Source organism: Pleurodeles waltl, chromosome 4_2, assembly GCF_031143425.1.
Source record: "Pleurodeles waltl isolate 20211129_DDA chromosome 4_2, aPleWal1.hap1.20221129, whole genome shotgun sequence".
Lineage (NCBI taxonomy): Eukaryota > Metazoa > Chordata > Amphibia > Caudata > Salamandridae > Pleurodeles > Pleurodeles waltl.
In genome coordinates this window covers 899,272,865-899,296,758 of record NC_090443.1, presented here as the reverse complement: position 1 = coordinate 899,296,758, position 23,894 = coordinate 899,272,865, and the positions used below count along the sequence as shown (strand labels likewise).

General features: G+C 45.8%; 1 protein-coding gene across 2 annotated transcripts in view; it reads right to left on the bottom strand.

The window, feature by feature from the left end:
- FAF1 (Fas associated factor 1) overlaps positions 1-23,894 on the bottom strand; it is a 1,413,415-nt gene that overhangs the window by 1,012,195 nt on the left and 377,326 nt on the right. For both annotated transcript variants that reach the window (XM_069232690.1, XM_069232691.1), the window contains exon 7: positions 20,108-20,213. In XM_069232690.1, coding sequence (XP_069088791.1) covers positions 20,108-20,213 — 106 coding nt within the window. The remainder of the gene's footprint in view (positions 1-20,107; positions 20,214-23,894) is intronic.

Here is a 23,894-nt window from a genome sequence, read left to right as displayed (position 1 = left end):
GCTCGGGGGACAAGCACAAGTTACAGACCAGATGCTGATCCGTATACGGATACTTGTTATGGCATTTTGGGCAGAAGCGGAATGGGGTCCGTTCCATCAGCCTTGAAGTCGCACGTGGCCGGGCCGACCAGGCCCCGACGGGGGAATCGAAAAAACCCCGAAGGGCCACCGAAGCTCTTCAAAATTCGGTGTTGATTTGTTCTAACTATCCCGATACCGAACGCAAACAATACCGACGATTTTTTCCGGGATTCTAACTAACTTTCCGACCCGAAACACGGAGCGAAAAGGAACACGTCCGAACCCGATGGCGGAAAAAAAACAATCTAAGATGGAGTCGACGTCCATGCGCAATGGAGTCGAAATGGGAGGAGTCCCTCGGTCTCGTGACTCGAAAAGACTTCTTCGAAGAAAAACAACTTGTAACACTCCGAGCCCAACACCAGATGGCGGACTGTGCACAGCATGTGTATCTGCAGCTACACATGCCATCGAACATATATATATATGAATTAAGGAAGGAGATTCCTTAAAAAAAAAAAAACAGTGATTATAAGAGGCCACAGGAAGAGAAGTGTAGGAGGCTGGCCTGGCTTATAGTGGGTACCCTGTGATACTTACACCCTGTGCCAGGTCCAGTTATCCCTTATTAGTAGAATAGAGGTATTTCTAGCAGCTTAGGCTGATAAAAGGTAGCTATGGCAAAGCAGCTTAGGCTGAACTAGGAGACATGCAAAGCTCCTACTATACCACTTATATCATATAGCACAATATCATAAGAAAACACAATACTCAGAGTTACTAAAAATAAAGGTACTTTATTTTTATGACAATATGCCAAAAGCATCTCAGTGAGTACCCTCAGTAAGAAGGTAAGTAATATACACAAGTTATATTTACACAAACCCAAAACAGGTAAGTAAGAGTAAGAAAAGTAATGCAAACAGTGTAGAATTACAATAGGATGCAATAGGTGAACATAGGTCTAGGGGCAACACAAACCATATACTCCAAAAGTGTAATGCGAATCACGAATGGACCCCAGACCTATGGGAGCTTGTAAGGGGTCGCTGGGATTGTAAGAAAACAGTCAGGGTGTCCAAGATACCCCAACCCAAGACCCAGAAAAATAGGAGTAAAGTACCCCTATTACCCCAAAAGGACACAATAGTCGTGATAGGGGGATTCTGCAAGAACCACAAACACCAGCAAAGCACTGAAGATGGATTCCTGGACCCGAGGACCTGCAAGGCAAGGGGACCAAATCCAAGAGTCGCGATAGTGTCCAGGGGGTGGCAGGAGCCCAGGAAACCCCAGATGAAGGTGCAAGGAAGCTGCCTCTGGATGGAAGAAGCTTAGGATTCTGCAACAACGAAGAGGACTAGGAACTTCGCCTTTGGATGGAAGATGTCCCACATCGTGCTGAAGGTTGCAGAAGTGTTCCCACACAGAAATACCGCAAACAAGCCTTGCTAGCTGCAAGGGTCGCGGTAGAGGTTTTTGGGTGCTGCTGGGGACCAGGAAGGACCAGGATGTCACCCCTTGGAGGAGGAGACAGAGGGGGCGCTCAGCGACTCAGAGCCCCCACAGAAGCAGGCAGCACCCGCAGAAGTACCGGAGCAGGCATGGAAGATTTGTGAACCGGAGCTGGCTCAGTCACAAAGAAGGGTCCCACGACGTCGGAGGCCAACTCAGCGGGTTGGGCACTGCAGGACGGAGTGCTGGGGACCAAGGCTATGCTGTGCACAAAGGAATCCTTGGAGGGGTGCACAGGAGCCGGAGCAGCTGCAAATCACGCAGTACACAGGTTTGCAGTCTAGCATGGGTAGGCAAGGACTTACCTCCACCAAACTTGGACTGAAGGATCACTGGACTGTGGGAGTCACTTGGATAGAGTTCCTGTGTTCCAGGGACCACGCTCGTCAGGATGAGAGGGGACCCAGAGGACCAGTGATGCAGTCTTTTGGTGCCTGCGTTAGCAGGGGAAGATTCCGTCGACCCACAGGAGATTTCTTCTTGGCTTCCAGTGCATGGTGAAGGCAGATGATCCCCAGAGCATACACCACCAGGAAACAGTCGAGAAAGCCGTCAGGATGAGGCACCCAACCTTCACTAAGTGAAGGTTAGACATATAGGTGACTTATAAGTTACTTATGTGCAGTGAAAAATGGCTGTGAAATAACATGGACGTTATTTCACTCAGGCTGCAGTGGCAGGCCTGTGTAAGAATTGTCTGAGCTCCCTATGGGTGGCAAAACAAATGCTGCAGCCCATAGGGATCTCCTGGAACCCCAATACCCTGGGTACCTCAGTACCATATACAAGGGTGTACCAGTGTGCCAATGAGAATTGGAAAATTTAGTCACTAGCCTGCAGTGACAAATTTAGAAAGCAGAAAGAGCATAAACACTGAGGTTCTGGTTAGCAGAGCCTCAGTGATACAGTTAGGCACCACACAGGGAACATATACAGGGCACATACTATGAGCACTGGAGTCCTGCCTAGCAGGATCCCAGTGACACAAGGGGTAAAACAACATACATACAGTGAAAAAATGGGGGTAACATGCCAGGCAAGATGGTACTTTCCTACAAGAAGTATTTGCACAGGCAGGCTTGACAACAGCATTCATGTAGGGTGTTATAACTCTTGGTGGGTGAGTGCCTCGCCTCTAGGGTATTAGTCCTTGTCGAGTGATCTAGCACCTAGGGCCGCGGCGGAGGTCGGATTCAGGGTGTTAGTATGGGAGGAAGTCCCAGGGTGAGGAGTGAAGGGTGTCCTGGAACATGCTGGTCCTAGATATGTAAATGATTTCTGTTGGTCTTCTACTTTGCCTTTCTTATTCCTATGCCCTCTGGGGAAGATCATTTTCTCGCGTACTGAGGATTTCATTGTTATGTGTATGAAGAATCCAGAGAATAGGGTGTATTTTGTTTACTGAAATGTCATTGACCTGCAGAAACTCACCTCTACAACTGTTAGTACGTTTGAAGGGTGCTCTATGAGTATTGTTTGTAAATTCGATAATGAAGTTTAATGCTAAATTGTGTACATGATGTGAATGAAATGAGTTAAAGAGGCAAACAAGAGAATACCATGTAAAGTAAACCCTCAAAATGCATTTGAGTCAAGTCAAAAGCACACGACTGCTCATAATGCCATAGAAAGGACGGGCTGCAGGTTTGTAGTGTGCCATCTTACAGTGGCCTGCTAAGTTATTACTTGTATTATGGACAAGTGTTATCAAATGAGAATGAAGCCAGCAAGGTTCTTGAGAATGAAAAAGTTAGGCTCACATTTACGAATTCAGAGGACAGAGTATGCAAGTGTTCCATGAAAATAGCTGCCAATCATCCCCGATTTTCATACCCACTCACTTTTGTATCACAGAAGAGGTACAAGATATTTGCACAACCCATTCTGTAATATACACTGGACAATAAAACCTTTCACCCATGTGAAAAGAGGCATTCCCGCATTTGTATGGAGGCTTAGCGCGATGCAAATCAGGAAACCCCTTTGCGTCTTCTGTATCTATATTAAAAGGTGCAGCATAGTTAGATAACTACCACTCTAGGACAAGAAGAATGTTTGAGACAACTAAACAGAAGCATTACCACATTATCTCTCTTGCAAAAGCAGGCTAGGTACTGTCTACAGTGAAACACAGAGCAGCAGTTTGAACAGCCACACTCTGTCCGATACTGAGCTTTCTACAGAGGTAGTGCATACTAAAGAGAACATGCTTTTTAAGTAATTGAGCTCACACAGTGTTCCGTCTGAGTCATTCGACCCCAGGTGCCACTGTGACAGCAGCATTGTCTTGGTCTCGAGTGCACCCTTCACCTGAATGGTTTGTGAAGTAAAGTGATAAATCAAATGCATTAGAAACAGATTTAATTTCGTTGCTTGTATTAATTTTAGTGCTTGTAAAATCTATGTAAAAGCAATGCAAAAATCTTACCATCAATACTTAAGTCAGGGGTCATCAGCATTGCACTACTCTCTTATCACATCCTATCCAACACCATTCTTCTACAGCAAGTCTATAGGATCTCATCCTTGCATATCCTTTGCTGAACATTCCACTCATATAATTGACCTCTCCCTATCTGATCACACCTTAAAGCACATGGCTATTAATGATTCACCCACAACCAAGACCCTGTACCCAAATGTAGCTTTGCTATTACCTTCATCCCCACCTTAAACAGATCCAGCACAACCTAGTTTCTCTTTCTGACTCTACCTCCCACAACTCCTTCTACAGCACTCTTCCCCTTCCACTCCCACAAATACATCTGCACAATACCCCCATTCCCAGACCACTACGTTTTCCCAAAGACACAATGGCTAACCATCCTCCACAGATGGAGATCATAGAATTGAAGGCCCATTAATACTTGCAAAATAAACGCAAAAGCTTTATGACATAATTGGACCTAGCATAACAATCAATTAGTCTCAACATCATTGCCTCTCTCCAAATACACACACTAACATGCAAGCTGGTAAGTCCACTTGCTCCTTTCTTTCCTGCACTACAACAATCCAAATCCAGTTACTCTTCCTGAAACTTTGCCTACTTCTATAATCCCTACCTCATCAGGCTTCTTGGCAGTCTCAATCCTTTCTTAAATAGCTCCCCACCCTTAATTCCCATGCCACAAATTGGCCTACTTAACCCGGAAAGCTCACCCTTTCAGAAAAATCCAGAAATCACTATTGAGTTTCATCTGCTGGCATACCCAAACCATCACTGCCACTGGTCAGTATTTTACAAAGTCTCATACTATTCCTGATCAACAACGCATAGAGGATAAAATTTGCCACAACTGATAGCTACATATTGTCCAATTGTTGCAAAAAGACTAAGGCTTTCTTATGTAGTGTAATACTGGTAGAGTGCATAATTGATACCAAGGAGCATTTCCATGCATAAGAGAATAACTGACAGAAAAGGTTTAAGTGCATTGTGCTTTGGGTAGCAACATTATCACATGGGAACTTTGGCAGCGCAGAATTCCAAGCAACCTTTCTAGGGAATGCCACAAAACAAATGTATCATATTAAAACAAAATCTTTTAAGATAAAAACTAAATGTCATGTTAAAAACGGACTAAACTCACTCTAGTGGGACAATTTGATTAAACTATAATTAGTACTGCTGTGCAATTTGTCAAAATTCTCCTGATGTATTCTGGCTTGCCTTTCCATAAAATTACCTTCACCTGCAGCTTTATTCATACCTCTATGATCTTTGAATTGTAAAAACTCTGGTAAGTTTTGTTCTAAAAAGCCATTTTAACATAGTTAATGCAAGGAATGGCCACAGCACTGTTCAAACAAAGAGTCTGCCAGCAATTCCCTCAAGAAGTGGGCTTCTGGGTGTCCCCAAATTCTTATCCAGAGAAGTGAGAGCCCTAATTCAATTCTATCCAACACAGGATCCGGACATACCTCCGAGTAGCACATAAAGGACTGTGTGGATTGAATGACCGCTAAAAGTCTATGCAGAAACTTGTTTTCAACCTGCTGTAGTTGGTTAGTACCCTTGTACCTCCAAACACCAGCTCCATAAACAGCCACAGAAACACACTTGCTTTTACAGATATTACCCAACACTTTTACTGAGTCAGTGCGCAAAACTGAAAACCAACTTGACAGTTCTTTGCTAATGAATTACCCTGGTGTTAAATACAATTTTCCAACTTAAATTAGAGTCAAGGGGAAAACCTAAATAAGCAAACGTTTTTACTTTAAAAATCTGTCCTTCCTACTTGAAATGTTCTTGTTGTAACATTTTTTGGACCTATACTCATGGAAAATGATTTGTTAAGATTAGTTTTAAGATTCCCCCTCCAAATATAGAAGAAACAATATTGGGGCCATCACACATCCTTGACGAACCCCTAATAGGGATTTAATTATAGGGTAATGTTAGCAATCTGTTCTATATCTAATCCTTGCCACGGTACCCAAATGCTTCCTTTGAAGTAAACTAATCAAAATCTGATCAATTCCCATCCTCGTCATAATAGCCCAAAGCTTCACCCTATTCACCATGCCGAAGGCGCATGAGAGGTCCATGAACGCAAGGTGAATGGATCCCCTTCCGGCCTTTTCGTGTTTAACGTTTACAGGCTGGAGGTTTAAGCACTGTTCCACTGTGACCACCTGTGGGCGAAACCTGTATTGCACTCTGGACAAGGCTTGTTTTTCCTCAGACCAGGCCTCTGATTTTGGCTTTCCTAATATTTTGAAAGAGCTATGCAAGAGGGAAATTGGACAATAGCAGCACAGAGAATGACGAACTCCTGTTTTTAAAAAAAGGAGACAACTGCAGCTGCTCTCCAAGATGGACCAAGCTACCCCTTTAAAGCAGCCCTAAAGAAATTAGCTAGTAATAGAGCCCAGAAGACAACATTATCTTCATAAAGATTCAACGGTACTCCGTCAGACCCAGGGGTCTTACAAGGGGGGCTCTGGTTAATAGTACCAATTACGTCCCTTACCTTAATAGTTTTGCTAATTTGAAACAGGCCTCCAAAGTACAGCCTACTACTTCCCTATTTTCTGGGATGATATCCCTATTCTCTGGTGCAAATATGTTAGTAAAATCCACCTCGCCTTGAACACATATAAGGGAGTTCAACGTCATATTCTGCATTACTTCACTCTTTAATTATTCGATCCTCTCCGACACCCACAGCTATGTTTTAAATATCCAATGAAATCCCAAAGAACGTCCTCAAGGAGGTTTCCAAATTCATTATCTCTGTTCATAGCAATCATCTCTCATCCATCCATTAACTCATCAACATATCTTCTGTGGTGAGAATTTTGAACAACTGACCGTAATAGTATTACTCACTTCCGCTAGTATTACTAGCACAGAGCTAGACTGGCTCTATTCTCAACTCACTGATCAATCTCTGATCAATCTCTGATCAATCTCTGATCAATCTCTGACCCTGTTTACCAGGCAGGTCGCTCCCCTCACCGCCACGCAGCCCCTGTGAGACCGCTGACCGCTGCTTTATTCCTGCGTCCTTTTGCTGCCTTGTACTGCTCCCCTCACCTTTTTCTGCCCAGTTTGTGGTCCTAAATCTCTGTTTCCCTGCGCACCGCGTCTCCCCCTCGCCGCCCGTTTCCCGCCGCCGCGTCCCGTAGCTCCGCCCCCCTCGCACCCCATTGGCCGCCCCGCTCCCACCTCCCAGCTGCTCCTCCCTCCCTCTCCCACTCATATGGAGGCCGCGCTGCGGTAGAGAGAGCGACCTCTGCCCCTTTTACCAGGCAGGTCGCTCCCCTCACCGCCACGCAGCCCCTGTGAGACCGCTGACCGCTGCTTTATTCCTGCGTCCTTTTGCTGCCTTGTACTGCTCCCCTCACCTTTTTCTGCCCAGTTTGTGGTCCTAAATCTCTGTTTCCCTGCGCACCGCGTCTCCCCCTCGCCACCCGTTTCCCGCCGCCGCGTCCCGTAGCTCCGCCCCCCTCGCACCCCATTGGCCGCCCCGCTCCCACCTCCCAGCTGCTCCTCCCTCCCTCTCCCACTCATATGGAGGCCACGCTGCGGTAGAGAGAGCGACCTCTGACCCTGTTTACCAGGCAGGTCGCTCCCCTCACCGCCACGCAGCCCCTGTGAGACCGCTGACCGCTGCTTTATTCCTGCGTCCTTTTGCTGCCTTGTACTGCTCCCCTCACCTTTTCTTTTTCTGCCCAGTTTGTGGTCCTAAATCTCTGTTTCCCTGCGCACCGCGTCTCCCCCTCGCCGCCCGTTTCCCGCCGCCGCGTCCCGTAGCTCCGCCCCCCTCGCACCCTATTGGCTGCCCCGCTCCCACCTCCCAGCTGCACCTCCCTCCCTCTCCCACTCATATGGAGGCCGCGCCTGGCCCGCGCCCAGCGCCAGACCCCCGCAGAGGCCAGCCCACCCGCAAGACCTACAACGCCGCCACTCTCATCGCAATCAACACCGGCCGGATCCCCGGCTGCTGCAGAGCCACCCCTAGACGCACCCACGGGCCCTTCACCTGCCAATCCTGCAAGTTCTCCTGCATTCAGACACGGACTGCACCCGCCAAGCCAAGCACCAGCAGCAACCACCTGAAGTGCATCCTGCTCAACACCCGCTCTATCCACAGACACGCCGTGGAACTCTGGAACCTGCTCGACACCACATCTCCAGACGTCGCCTTCCTCACAGAAACCTGGATGAACGCCTCCTTAGCGCCCAACATCGCCATCGCCATCCCGGACGGATACAAGATCACCCGGAGGGACCGCGTCAACCAGACAGGAGGAGGCATCGCCATCGTCCACAAGAACACCATCAACATCACGACCAACTCCGACGACACCCTCACAGCCGCCGAACATCTCCACTTCCAGATACACACCGACCCCAAGACCACACTCAGAGGCACCCTCATCTACAGACCCCCAGGACCCCGCACACAATTCAGCGAAGACATCGCAGACTTCATCAGCCCACACGCCCTCCCCTCCGCTGACTACATCCTCCTAGGGGACCTCAACTTCCACCTGGAGAACGACAACAACACCACCATCCTGCTGGACAACCTCGCCAACCTCGGACTCAAGCAACTGGTGAACACCCCCACCAACTACGCCGGACACACGCTTGACCCAGTCTTCTCCTCCAGCAAGTACATCTCCTTCAGCCACTCCACCGCACAGACCACAGTTGCGTCCACTTCAACTTCAGAAGAACCACGACTCACCACCACCCACAACAGGCTCCCCGCAGGAGCTGGAACAAGATCACCACAGACCAGCTCTCCACATCACTGAGCCAGAACCCTCCCGCCAGCTCAGCGGACCCCAACCAAGCAGCCAACAACCTCACACAGTGGATCACCAACTGCGCTGACAACCTTGCACCTCTGAAAACCCATCCCACCAGGCCCAACAGCAAGAAAGCCTCCTGGTTCAACAACGACCTCAAGAACTCCAAGAAGAACTGCCGCACCCTCGAGAAAGCCTGGCGAAAAAACCCGACCACAGACAACATGACCACCCTCAAGCACGCCTCCCGCAAACACCACCTGCTGATCCACACCACCAAGACAGCATTCAAAGAACGACTAGACAACAACGCACACAACAGCAAGGAACTCTTCAGCATCGTCAAAGAGCTCTCCAACCCCAGCGCCGGAAACAACGACATCACTCCCTCACAAGACCTCTGCGACTCACTCGCCTCGTTCTTTCACCGCAAGATCGCCGACATACACAACAGCTTCGGCGCACAGACCACGCACCCAACCACCAAACCGACGCCCCCCAACACCACCCTCCGCGCCTGGACCCCAGTCAGCACCGAAGACACCATCCAGATGATGAACACCATCCATTCCGGTTCTCCAACCAACCCATGCCCCCACCACGTCTTCAACAAAGCCGACTCAGTCATCGCACCCCATCTCCGGGACATCATCAACTGCTCCTTCAACACCGCCACCTTCCCGGAGAGCTGGAAACATGCCGAACTCAGCGCCCTCCTGAAGAAACCATCAGCAGACCCCACCGACCTCAAGAACTACCGCCCCATCTTGCTCCTCCCGTTTCCTGCCAAAGTCATCGAGAAGACCGTCAACAGACAGCTAGCTGCCTTCCTCGAGACTAATGGATCCCTCGACCACTTGCAGTCCGGCTTCCGAGCCAACCATAGCACCGAGACCGCCCTCATCGCAGCCACCGACGACATCCGAGCCCTGCTCGACAACGGGGAGACAGCGGCCCTCATCCTCCTGGACCTCTCCGCAGCGTTCGACACTGTCTGCCACCGCACCCTAGTGCAGCGCCTCAGCAACATCGGAATCCAAGAGAAGGCACTAGAGTGGATCATTTCGTTCCTCGCCGGAAGAACCCAGAGAGTCCGCCTCGGCCGTTCAGATCCGAGGCCACCGAAGTCAGCTGCGGCATTCCACAAGGATCATCACTCAGCCCCACCCTCTTCAACGTCTACATGAGCCCCCTCGCAGCCATCGCACGCCAACACAACCTCAACATCATCTCCTACGCCGACGACACCCAGCTGATCCTCTCCCTCACCAACGACCCAGCCACCGCCAGAACCAACCTGCACGAAGGGATGAAAGACATAGCCGAGTGGATGATGAACAGCCGCCTGAAACTGAACTCAGACAAGACGGAAGTCCTCATCCTTGGATCATCACCCTCTGCCTGGGACGACTCCTGGTGGCCCCCTGCCCTGGGCAGCGCACCCAAACCAACGGACCACGCACGCAACCTGGGCTTCATCCTGGACTCCTCCCTCTCGATGACCAGACAAGTCAACGCCGTCTCATCATCATGCTTCAACATCCTACGCATGCTCCGAAAGATCTTCCGATGGATCCCCATCGAAACCAGGAAGACGGTCACCCAGGCACTCGTCACCAGCCGATTGGACTACGGTAACACCCTCTACACCGGAACCACGGCCAAACTACAGAAAAGACTCCAACGCATCCAGAACGCCTCCGCACGCCTCATCCTTGACATCCCCCGTCACAGCCACATCTCCGGACACCTGAGAGACTTGCACTGGCTCTCCGTCAGCAAGAGAATCACGTTCCGTCTCCTCACCCACGCACACAAGGCCCTCCACGACCTGGGCCCCAGGTACCTCAACAACCGCCTGACCTTCTACACTCCCACCCGCCAGCTACGATCGACCAGCCACGCCCTCGCCGCCGTGCCACGCATTAGAAAAGCCACCATGGGAGGAAGATCCTTTTCCTACCTGGCAGCCAAGACTTGGAACTCCCTCCCCATCCACCTCCGCCTGACTCAAGACCACCTCTCCTTCAGGAAGCAACTCAAGACCGTGCTGTTCGAGCAGTAGCGGTCCCCCCTCCCCCAGCGCCTTGAGACCCTCCGGGTGAGTAGCACGCTATACACATTTCTTGATTGATTGAATCTCTCTTTTTCATTGTACCTACTGCACTCTCATACATTCCCTACCACAGGCAGTCTTGGGAAGAATCCTATTTTTGAAATACACCTCACACATCAGTTACATCTGTTCCTTGCAGTTCCCCATCACATTCAGGCTGATGTACATTTAGTATATGCTCCACCTCCTCATTCTCATTCTCTGTTGATCTTCAAATACATATGTTGATATGACTCCAGCCATCTGGATTTGGGTGGCCAGTCAGTCATTCATGAAGATCATTTTCTTCCTTACATTGTCTGCCCCCATCACATCAATACCCCACATTTGTTCTCTGCTGGAGTTCTGACATCCTTGTACTTTACCAAGAACTTTGGAATGCTATCCAAATCCATCATGCAGCTGGAGCCCACTATCAAAATCTCAGCATTAGTAAGATTCTACCTCTAGAGCAAGAAAAGACATGCTCAATCTCATTTTCAGTCTTGTCACAAATTGGATTACAACGACAGGTGTCTTGCTGGAATACTCGTTCATCAATAGTAACCAAAAAATCAACTTTGTGAAAAGCTTGGGCATTTTTTTTAATTGTAGATGGCAGTGTTGCATTATCAAGATTACAGGGTTATGTATTCTTGTCTGCAAACATTTATGAATATATCAAAATGTACTTATTTTTATGTTTATAGTACTGAGATACCCTCCTGATTAAGCACCCTTTACTTTATCTCTTTTATACTCCTATGTGTCTTCATGCATATATATATATAATATATATATATATATGCATATATATATATATAATATATATATATATATATATATATATATATATATATATATATATATATATATATATATATAGAGAGAGACAGGGGGGGGGGGGAGAGAGAAAAAATACATATTAAATAACCTTGTAATATGGTCCTGTATTGCCACTGAAGTGTTCTGGCGACACTAACCAAGAGGCTTAAGAATGAGCTGTTTTCAAAGGTCACCAGAACTCCAAGACGGCGAGACAGGAAATTAAACGTTACCACTTACAACCCGAGATACTTTGTGACTTCCTTTAGCCCACAATGCAGCAGGATAAAGACTCCATCTCAAAATCGTTTTACCCACAGGTGAGTAATGTCAGTGGATTTTAGAATGTAGTAAAAAAAAGATATAATATATGTACTGTGCATCATGAGCAGCAACAGAAGTATGGTGAAAACACCTGTACTCATTTGCTTGCTCCCTTGGAGTTGGGAGTGGGCATGTGAATTTACAGCACTACAAACTACAAACAGGTGGTTTAAGGGTAACATTTGCAGCATGTGCTACTGTAGATAAACATCCTCTGCAAGGTAGTCTCTCTTCTAACAAGTGGCTAGTAAGCAGAAGATGTAAATGTTTGAGACAAAGTCTCTAAGAGAGTTTGCCTACACGAGATTCCTGGTGTGTTTGAAGATCCATAATGTAGTGCCCAGTGAACAGGTGTGGCACTGACAATGGAGCAACGTTATGTCTGCTATGGTAATGTTTCCTAAGAATGATAAACAAGCTGTCAACCTTCGGGTAGAAAGTGCCCTATGCACTGCCTGTAGTGCATTCTTACCCTCATAGCACATTTTTATGCACTTAGCTGTCCATCTGGTTATGGCTCCTTTGGAAATTGTGTTTCCTAGATGACTTGCAAAAGCAACACACAGCTGTTTTGTTTTTCTGATGGATTTTGTTCTGTAAAGACAACCATGGCCATTTGATAAGAGAAAAGAAAGTGATCAATTCAAATGTCTTGTTTACATGGAAGAGAGAAAACACGTTTGGAAGAAATTTTGGGGTTGTCTTTAAAAATAACCCTTTTTTGTGTGCCTTGATAACAGCTTTCCACTTGCCATACTATGTGGCTATCTCTCCTTCGTGATGAGACAGCAGCAAGGAAGGCTACCTTCCAAGACAAAAATTGAATTTCACAAGCATAGAGACTAAAAAAGGAGGCCCCATAAGTTTTGTCAATACTAAATTCAGAGACCAGGTTGTAACTGGCAGAGTTCTTGGAGAAATATTCTTAAGGCCCTGCTTGAAGGCCTCAACAACAGATATTTTAAATAGAGGCAATTGTTCTTTGTTTTGCATGTAAGTTGTGGTTACATGTAAATGAAAAGAAGCGTATGCCAACCCTACTTTCTGAAGAAGCATCATGTGCCAAATTATACCTTCAGTTAATGCTTTAAATGAACATATCTGTCTTACTAAAGACAAAACCGTTCAACTTTAGGGAACTGCAGGATTGACTGGTGGGTTTGTTTACCTCACAGGGATTTGCATACACTCCTCTGGGAGTTTAGTTTAACCAAACTCTAAGACTTCAGGCACCATATTAGTAGGTTAATTTCCATAAGGTTTGGATGTCTGAGCAGACCCTGGTGCTGAGTCAGTAAGTCTGGTCTATTCAGTGTTTCATGCGGAGGGATGGACCTTGCTAGTGGCATTGAGTACCATGGCTGTCTTGCCCAAGTTAGTGTGACCAGAATGAGGTTCATGGATGTCTGTCTTACTTTCCTCACTACATATGGTATGAGAAGAAGTGTAAGCAAAAGCCTCCATACTTTTTTATCCATAGCGCATTGGTCATGGACTATCGGTGTAGGTATGCAACGGTGAATATTTTGCATTTGACAGTGGAGAACCGATCGATTATGAAGTGCCCCATTTTTGGAAAGACACATTAAGTATTTGGGGATGTATCCACCACCTGTGTGCTGCAAAGTCATTGTTCACCCCAGGAAGATGTTCTGCTAACAACTGCATGTGTTTGTGAATAGCTCAATGCCAAATGTTTTCAGTTAGTGCTGACAGCTGAGGTGAATACGCCAACCCCTCTTCTCCCTCATTTTTGGATATAAATGGGGCATTTTGTCCATATTTACTAAGACTATTTTTCCTCAAATTAGCATTTAGAATGCTCTGAGCACCAACTGTATAGCAGTCAGCTCCAGGTAGTTGATATGACAACTTTGTTGTTCCCGAGTCCCCTTAATAACCATCTGATTGAAGTGTACTCAACATGAGTGAAACATCCATGATAATGGTCATCTGTGGTTAGAAGCCCAAGAATGACCTGCCCAAGAGCAAGTTATTTTTCTACCACTTTAAGCGTTGCTGAACCTTGGGCCCCAGCCAACACTAGATATTCCTATTGAATCTCTGCTTGTAACGATTGCCTCGCTGAACACTCTTGTAGCAAGCACATGTATAATCTTGTGTGAGATACACATACTATGCATAAAGCCATCTTCCTAAACAGTTTCATCACAGTTCTTACAGTATGGGCCTGGAGGCAGAAGCCCCCCTTGCCAGAGCTTGCCTCTGCCTCTCCTCATTAGCCACCTCTACTTGAGGATCTGGGTCCCTGGCTCTCCTGGAAGAACTGGGTGGCTAGTATCTATGCCTTTGGGTAGGGGTTTAAGTCTTGCTACTTCCTCTTCCCTTCTGATTTTGAAATGCAGACCTGGGTTTTTGGGACAGTAGTGTGCCCATAGTCTTAGCGGTCTCTGTATCTTTCTTAATTTTCTCAAGGATATTGTTGGCTTGAAGGCCAAACATGTGCTCACTATTGAAAGAGACACTAATGAGCTGCTGTTGAGCCTCCAGCCTGAAACCACACACTCTGAGCAATGAATGACGTCACAGTAGGATGCTGGTATTCAGGAGTAAATGTCAGGGGAATCCAGGGTGCACCAAATATCGTAGCTGGAAATTATTTTCACATCTGCAACAAGGTGTTTTTCCTGCCTACGATATGCTCCCAAGAGATGCCTGACCAACTCGGTCACTACTTCCGAGTGATAGTGATATCTAGAGAGCAGTCCAACAGAGTTGCCGATTCTCCACTAAGTGGCTGACCCAACAGCCACATGCTTCCCTGTCGTGTCAAACTTTTTGCGCTCCTTGCTTTGAGGCCCATCACATGTTGCCTGGGCTGAGGCTCTTTTAAGGGCTGTGTGCACACCAAGGAGTCTGGTGCGAGTATTATGTCAGATGTGCAATGGGTTGTCTGGGGTAGCCTTACATTTTTCTCCACCACTGGTGTTAGAAAATGGGTTTTTGGTTGAGAGGGGAGTGAACCCTCACAAGCAACAACCCCAGTCCCTGCCAGGGTGAACCACAAAAAGTCACTAAAGTAACCTGTGCTTACACCTCTAGCAGCTTGCCACAATAGCAGTCAGGTTTAACTTAGATGCAATGTGTAAAGTATTTATGAAGCACTTAAACAATGATAAAGTGAGAACATAACACATGAAAAATCCCACACCAATTTAGGAAAATAGAGTAAAATTTAATAAACTATTCAACACCAAAACAAGAAGAATTCAATCAGTAGAACCAGAGGTGGGCATATTTAAGGTTTTTAGTTCAAACTAATGCTTAAAAGATCAAGAACCAAACCGCAGACATCTAGTCGAATGAGACTGGGGCAAAGTTGAATGTTATGGCTGACTGCAATGAATCCCAGTTCAGATACATGAGATGGATTGGCCCCGCTCTCTGCTTACCTTCAGGCTTCAAAGAAAGTTTGAAGGAAAGTGCCTGAGAAGGTAAAGTTGAGCAGAGCAAGGCAGTCGTTAGGGATGTAGTTACATTGAAGATTTCTACGGTTGAACTTAGTCTCTATTTTGGTGGTCGAAAAATTCCAGTGGGATGAAGCTGCAGCCTGGAGCTGATGAGGACACTACAAGGCCAGATAACCCTTCTGTGAGGAGCTGCTGAACAAGATTTGTGCTGCAGAGAACAATGTATTAGGAATTACTGTGAAGTCAGGCTGACAGGCGATGTACGCTGGGTGGATTGGCAGGCAGGTAGGTCCTGGTCTTCTCTCTGTTCTAAGAGCACTTTTTAGCTGAAAATGTTTTAAGTCCCATGTTTTGGATTTGGGCTATCTGGGATTTTTAGGCTGTTTAGACACCCTTAGCACTGGTTCCAAGGGTCCAGAAATGGGAGGGCACCACCTGGACAGCAGGACTCACTTCAGACAGGTTCCAGGCACAGGGTTCCAGTTGCTGGAGATGGAGGTGTAGCTCCAAACAGGAGGCCAACCAACTAGCCCTTGGAGTCACTTTGGTAGTCCTGGGTTCAAGAAGCAAGGCAGTCCTCAAAGGGTTCAAAGCAGGGTTCCACCAGAAGCGCAGTCCTCTGAAGTACACAGGAGACCTCAAGAAGAAGGGCAGTCATCTGAAGTGCAGGGCAGCCCTTCCGAGTTTCCTTTGCAGGTCCAGGAGTGAACTAAAGAGTGGGCTGAGGCTCCTATTTTTATACCTGGTACCAGCTTTCTTTGAATTGGAAGACATTTCTAGAGTCTCCACAGGATACAGTCTGCAGGCACCAAATGTTTAGAACCAGAAAATGGCAACTTTCTAAAAGTGGCATTTTCTGAATTGTAACTGAAAATCTGACTTCACAGTTAAAGCAGATTTTAAATTACAATTCTTTAAAAACTAAACATGACATTTCTACCTCTTAAGAAACAAAAGTTATCACACATTAAATGTAATAAGGCAATCTAATGTTTTCCTAGGAGAGAGGTAGGCCTCACAGTAGTGAAAAACAAACGTAGGTGTTTTTCACTACCAAGACATGTAAAACTTAAAAGCAGAAGTCCAACTGTTTAAATCCAGTGCTCCCTGCCCTAATGGCAATTTAGGGCCTACCTCAGGGGTGACATGTCTGTATTAAAAAGAGAGCTTTAGGCCTGGCAAAAGGTTTATTTTGCCAGTTTAATTTGGCAGTTTAAAACTGCACACATGCTGCAATGGCTGGCGTGAGGCATATTTTAAAATGCTACTTAAGTGGTGGCAAAATAAGTGCTGCAGGTCCACTAGTAGCATTTCATTCACAGGTCCAGGGTACAACTTCACAAGGGACTCATGAGTAAATTAAATATGCTAATCAGATGTCGGCCAAAGTTACCATGTTCTATGGTGTGAGCACAAGCACTCTGACACTTATCGGCAGCTGTAGTGCACAGTTCTAAAGCCAACAAAAAACAAACTTCAGCAAACAGGAGGGGAGTAGGCAAAAGTTTGCGAGAAGACCACCCTAAGACTGACAGGGTGATGACTTTTACCTTGACCATGTCTTTGAACTGATCAAAATTGCATTTGGCCATGCCTTTTAGCAAGTACTGAACAGATATCTCAGTCTTAGACTCTCTACTCTAATCCTTCACTTCATGGCGCCTTAACCTTGCGGTGTTGTTCCACTTTTTGGATAACTAGGAGACATGCAGTAGTGTCATCTGGTGGGCCATCTTATCAGAGAAGGGCTCCAGGTCAGCATCCTCTTGTTGTCCTCATGATAGTCCTCTAAAGAATTATCACCATCTCCTGCTAGTAGAATGTCTTAGTCTGGATCTTGTGGGTCATAAAAGTCACCCTAATCTGAATCAATGTGGTCTAAGACAATAGGCAGCTATGGTAACAGAGGTGGTGGTGATACCGGAGGCTTGTAGCTGTGGTTGGGGCCTAGGAGGCGACAACAGGGATAATCTATCTTGTCCCTTTGCTATTTGCGGATTAGAAAGGACTATAGTTCCTCGGATATCTGCTCCCCAAAGTTGACTTTCTTCTTTCTCCGCGGCTGTGGATTGTGAATCTCCTCCTGTGGGGCTGGAGGAGCTATGATCTTTCTAGTAGAGAGATGGATGAAAATGTTTCACTGTATAATATCAGGCACAACTGGGAACTCTACTGTAAGGATGTGGGTGGGGTGGTGTCACTTGAGTCAGGTTTCAGATCTGAGACCTGTCATGGAGCCAGATTCAAGGTTGGTTTTGGTGACTATTCTGAGGGTCGGTAAATCGAGTTGGTGCCCTTCCCTGGCGCCGAAGGGATTCCCTGGAGCTGAAGGGGTCCTTTGGGTCGAGAGGTCTTATGGCCAGAATGCAGGCCCAAAGGCTGGTGCCTCTTTTGGCTTATCTTAGGGTCCGAAACCAGATTCCCTCCTCAGGGGTGCTTAGCCTCAGTGTGAGATCATGTTTGAGGTTGATCTTTGGAGGGTTGATACTCGAATGAGTGTGGAGGAATAAAGACACAAAGATTTTATCTTTCTTTGGCTCTGAGATGTGTCACGGTGGGAGCTCCTTCTTAGCTTTCTATGCGACAGAAGAAGGACTTCAGGAGTAAAGTCCCATGTGATTGAGGCTCTCAAAGCTGAACAGGGACGTTTAGTCAGTTTGCTAGACAGGTACCAAGGCTACGTTTTGTCATGGGCCCAATGGCGTTCTTGGGGACAGCAATTAGCTTTTTTTTTTTTTTTTTTAAATATGACATTCTTGCACGCCAAGTAAGTCAATTCCTCTTGATCTAAGGACAAGCAGAGATTGCAGTCCTGATGTTGATCAGACCATGGAAATTTCTTATTGCATTTACGGCAAACCTGGAAGGGTTTACTCTCCATGAGATCCTTACCCAAATGTAATTCCTCATACACCTAATCTCTGTTGAATAAGATGCGTTGAAGTGGTTTAAAGCTGAATCCACACAGTCACAGGGGAGGTAGAAAGTTCTTCCATCACCAGGGCCGAATGTAGAGAAGCTCTCGGAAAAGCTGCTCAAGGTCCCATAGTTGGAACTGGAATGTTCTAACCCAATAATCAAAAAAACAATCTGAGGTGAAATGTTTGTCCTGGTGCATTGTGAGCTAAGGGACGACCACACGATATGTTGAGAAAAAAGGTTTTTTTGAAGAAAAACAACTTGCAAACATTTGGGCCCAGCACTAGACAACAGGAGTAAGCACATCAAATATATCTAAAGCAGCACATGCTAAAACAGAGGGTTTTTAGAGAATACAGTATTTGCTTTGTTCAGAAGAACATTCTGCATAAGTCTTATTTCTGAAGCTGCTACTAGCAAGGCAGGGCTAACCATTAGCTCTGATTACAACAGAAATGTTAAGATGTTATGAACAGACTGCGATTAAACCACAGCAATAATTAAACCTCTTATTTTTGATGCAGTTCTTGCAGTGGTCAGCTAAAGATGGACCTGGATTGAACTTAGAATGTTCATGCTTTGCTGAAGAAATAGAAGTAGCACCAAAGCATTTTTGCTGTTTGGTCCTCCACATAAAAAAATAAATGAAAAACAAAAGACCGTTGGTGGGGCGAGGGGCAGCAACAGGAAGCAAGAGGGTTCGGTGGCAGCAATGGAGAGCAGGAGGAGGGGAAAGCAGCACTCAAGGGAGACTCAACACAGGTACAGGGAAGAAGCACACAGGAAAGAAACACAGGGGGAGAGAAAAGCACAAAATCAAGACAGCTGGAAACACATGCATCATTTTTTGTTGTGCTATGTGGGTCGAGGTGCGTTTACTAATTGAATGGAGAAGTATTCTGTAGCCAGTGGGTGTTTGCTCATAAAATAATCATCTTCCATAAAATAGTAAAACTAAACGAGGCTGCTAAGTAGAATTGTTCACAAGAATTTGCCTGAAGAAAGGCACTTATTGCTCAATACAGGCACAGATCAGAAATTAAGGGACCGAGTAAGTTATTTCTGTATAGATGACCGACAGACCTCGTTGCTCGCTTGTGATATGTATAATTACTAACAGACATTTAAATTAAGTAATTTCCATTAGGGAGAGAATGGACATAATGTGTTACATTTGCTGCTTGTCTAAGTTGTGACTGGTGTTCATTAAAACGACTTTTTAAAAAATACATTTTTGCTGCACTGTTGTTTTAAGCTGTCTTTCCACTGCAGGCCAGCATCAATGCTGCACCAATGCGGGGAAGAGCTGAAACCTCGCCTCTTTGAAGAGCGAGGCTGCAATCCAGCTCCCTTCTCTCTTATTTATTGACTTTATGCTTTCTTTTAACCACGTGCAACGCTCTGCTGTCTTCTGGATAGGTGCGCGATATAGAAATCCCATATAGGTACATGCATACATACATCCGTGGTTGAATATAGTAGGTACACCACGCTGTTGGTTTTGCACGTCTCAGCAATAATAACGGGTTTCTACCCACGGAGGGCCCACAGATAGAACAATGCTCAGGGACTGCCACTGCAATGACAAATATCCTATTCTAAAATAACAACACATGCACTGGCCACAGATTGAATCTGCGGAGTTCACGTACACCCTTCTCACTGCGAGGCCTTTCATCCTTCCACTGAGGCAGGTCACAGAACTCACCTCCTGAATGGTGCTGCTTCCCGAGAAGTTCAGGTTGTACTCCCGCTGGACTTCTCGGTGGGTGACGATCAGCATGAAGTTCTGATTTAATGACTCCTGCAGGGCACTGGAGGGGTTGAAAGAAAAGAAAAAACAAGAGAAGCGAATCAGAGGTGAACGTGTTCTAACTTGCTGTACAGCTCGATGTAAAACCCCAGGAGAACCCTAAACTCCATGCCGACAAGCTCAGGCACCGACCAGAGCCTCTGTCGCCTGCAAGTGCAAGGCAGCATGATGGCACAACCACGGGAGGCTAAAGGCTAATGCTTTCTGCACACACATGGTTGACACTTTGAAAACAGTGAATCTTTCACCCAGACAATACATTAAGCAATGTCAATGAAACACGTACCCCTGTAGAATATCCACTCTATTTACATGGATATCTTAACCCGCTGGCAGTAGATCATAGCAGCAAGGCAGCTCTTCTGATGATTCCCTGGTGAGAAGATACCATGATGGTGACAATAAAAACACTGCACTAAATATTAGTGCAACAGAGTTTTAACGGGTCCGAATAGATTTCTCTTTGTTTTTATGTTTTTAATTGCTTTTAATTCAATCTGCCAGAGGTAATATATGGGTTTTTGAGTGGCGGCTGAATGGCTTATTCACAGTCAGTGGCACTGACCATTCTAATACTGCAAATAATTTTAGGGCTGCGGAAGGACAGCATGGTGCACAGGAACCCCATTATCCCTACAATCTTAGAATTGAGGGCACCCTGAGCAATCAAGTAAGTTACTTCAGAATGCCACAGGAGATCCTGAATCATATTAGGCCACTCATCAAGGGGTGCCCCCTGGAACACCTGGCTGAAATAGGGTAAGAAGCTGGTCTCCATGGTCCCCTGCACACTGATGTACTAGAGAACCGTGGAAGAGCAGTACAGTGCAAAGTGGCTAAATGGAAAGACCTCACCATTGCCTTCATTCTGCAGAAACTAGGGCCAAGGACCCATTGGTTCTCATCGAGAAGCGGCAGTGGTCTTTTGCAGCATCTTGTGGGAATGAGTTAGGGCTTCAGGGCCCTAGGGTGAAGCCTGCTACCAATAAGGAAGAGATGCATGCCAGTGTAGAACACCTGCCACATGTACCTGGAGACTTTCTCTACCTGAGCAGTGGGTCACTATAGACAGAGAGAAATACCCAAGAAGGAGCTAAGAGTTCTTTAGGAGGCAACCAATGGCCTAGACTATACCCTACACAGAGGAAACTGCAGGAAGGCACAAGGGCGAGAAGAATTGCTGCCTAATGTATGTGAAGTGTGCTTATTCGGCTAGGGGGGTTTGACTCTTCTAACATGTCTGAGGAAGAACAAATGCACACTGCAGGTTGAGCTGAAGCCCAGTGTCTAGTTCTGATATGGACACCAGGAGAGTTGGGAAAAGGGAGGGTGTGGCCTTGATGTCTCTATGGTGGCTCCCAAGCTCTGTGAATGCTGTGGAGATAGGGACTGGAACCGAAAAGGGCAAGACTATGGTAATTCTGACATTCCATTGTCAGTGCTGCAAGACTGGATACTGCCCCTCTCTGGCCCTCCTCGCTGGTACCATAGTAGATTTGAAATTCTGCCAGCAGAGGAGATGGCTTGCTATAGACTTAATCAGCGAGGCTGAAGGAAGGGACCATATTGCTGCCACTTAGTACAAAGATGAAGGGCGATCCCAATGCAGCAACATAAGCTTGGTGGACCTCCTAGATAAAGTGGATGAACTTAGTATGAAGCTTTTCGTGGAACATTTGAATCCAAGAGGAATTTCCACTTTCTGCTTAGTGGAGAGGGTACACTGGGCACCTGTGTACCCTCTATGTCAGAGGAAACCCTAATAGCAGTGATCTTTAAGTTGCTTAACTATAAATACAGGGAGGTTACAAAGAGTCGGAGAAACATGGACATAAAATACATACAACTCAACATAATCTAAACTTTCTCATACCACTGTAAGCAAATACAACTTGAAAACATCGCTTTATACACAGGTAAAGCAGAAGAACTCCACACACTAGCAAAATATACAGGAACTGGCTATAAAGGTACCTTCCAAAATACCCATACACTTCATACAACATTCTGAGAGCCCAATACACAAAGAGAATGTGCATATACTTTCAAACAAAAATGCAATAAGCTGATAACACAAAATGCAGGTACCTCCACCATTTCCATTAAGCACACATGGAAAAACAAGAACATATACACCAATATATGTTGACAACTCCACAGAAAAATACAGCATCCACTAGAAAAAGAGTAAAGATATTGGTGACATTGTTGGGTGTCATCAAGGATGATCTCGTGTTAAATCATCTGCAGTGCAAAAGTTATGGTTGCGTAGCTACTTAGAAAAGCGCTAATAAGATTACATTAACCAAAGGTATCTATTTTATACTAGAAATGTGCGAAGACAGTTTCTCTAAGAAGCTGAAGTGCAGTACATGTAACTAAAAAACAAAATCATATATAATGAGGAGGTACCTTTTCTTTTACACAAAAGGCAGTGTGGAATTGAAAGAAGATATAAAAGCCCAAAACCAATAAACTTCTAAAGAATTGACAGCTTGCACTGAAGAGTCGTTCCATGGACTACTCTAATGCAGGGAATAAAGGTCAATGTAGAAAACGGATTAATCAACCAAATGAGAAGTATAGAAGCACTACCACGGAGGCTGACAGACTGAGGTAAGCCAGCGTAAAGAAGAATCTCGAAATGCTTCAAGACGCATGTAGAACTATGGGGTGGACTATGAAAAATAATGTGCAAGGAAAGAGTGAGCTGCCATAAACAAGCTGATGGAAACGATGGAGAAATACAATTAGTCATTTGAAGTTGCTAAGCAGTAAATGGGAAGAAAATAGTGTGTGTGTGTGTTTGGGGGTTGGGGGGTAGATGGGTGGGGGGGTTTGGGAGAGTGTTCACAATGTCCTTTTACAGAAGGGGGAGAAGAGCATGGGGAAGTCGGAAAGCAAAGCCTTTGGGAAAATAATCAACACCACCGTGGGAGAAGGTGTCCCATGCTGAGATTGGCAGATGCTTCTGGGGACAAAAAGGGCAGGGCAAAGTGGGTGGGTATTGTTACAATGGGAAGGAAAAGTTCAAATAAAGTTCCTTGCAATTTTGATTCCACAGCACCCACTGAGTGTAGGTTTGAAAATCAGTGGGGGAGGGGGAATAGATAAATATGGAGTGTAGGCAGGACTATGTGAGGACCACAGTCCTATCATAATGTACAAGGCCTCTGGTGCACAATTAAAAGAGGAAGTGTGGCAAATTACATTTCTGTTCAAATCCCAGTTTTCTGCTAATGGAATAAACACATCTACTGGGCATGGAAAGTAGCTTGCGAGGTAGAGCCTACACCACTTAGATGGCTATGCAGGATTCGCTGTGGGTCTCTGAAGGACCTGACAATTTTCCACAAAGCAGCTATTATCATTACAGACTGGTAAAGTATAAAGGGGAATACAAGGTCCCTGAAATAATGACATACCTAACCTTGGGATGAGGCCTGGAATATTTGAATATAAAGGCTTGTAGAGGCAAAAGGAGCATGCAGTAATCTTTGCAGGTATTAAATGCCACCTTGTTCACGAAATATAAGTTCTTTTTAATACTTGTTAAGATCTGAAATATTTACAGCATTCTTTAAAATATCATTTAATAGTCCAAACTAATAATCAATTTTGTGAACTCTATGCCAATACGAATTCTGTTTCATACAAGTGTCATAAAGGATACTGTGACTAC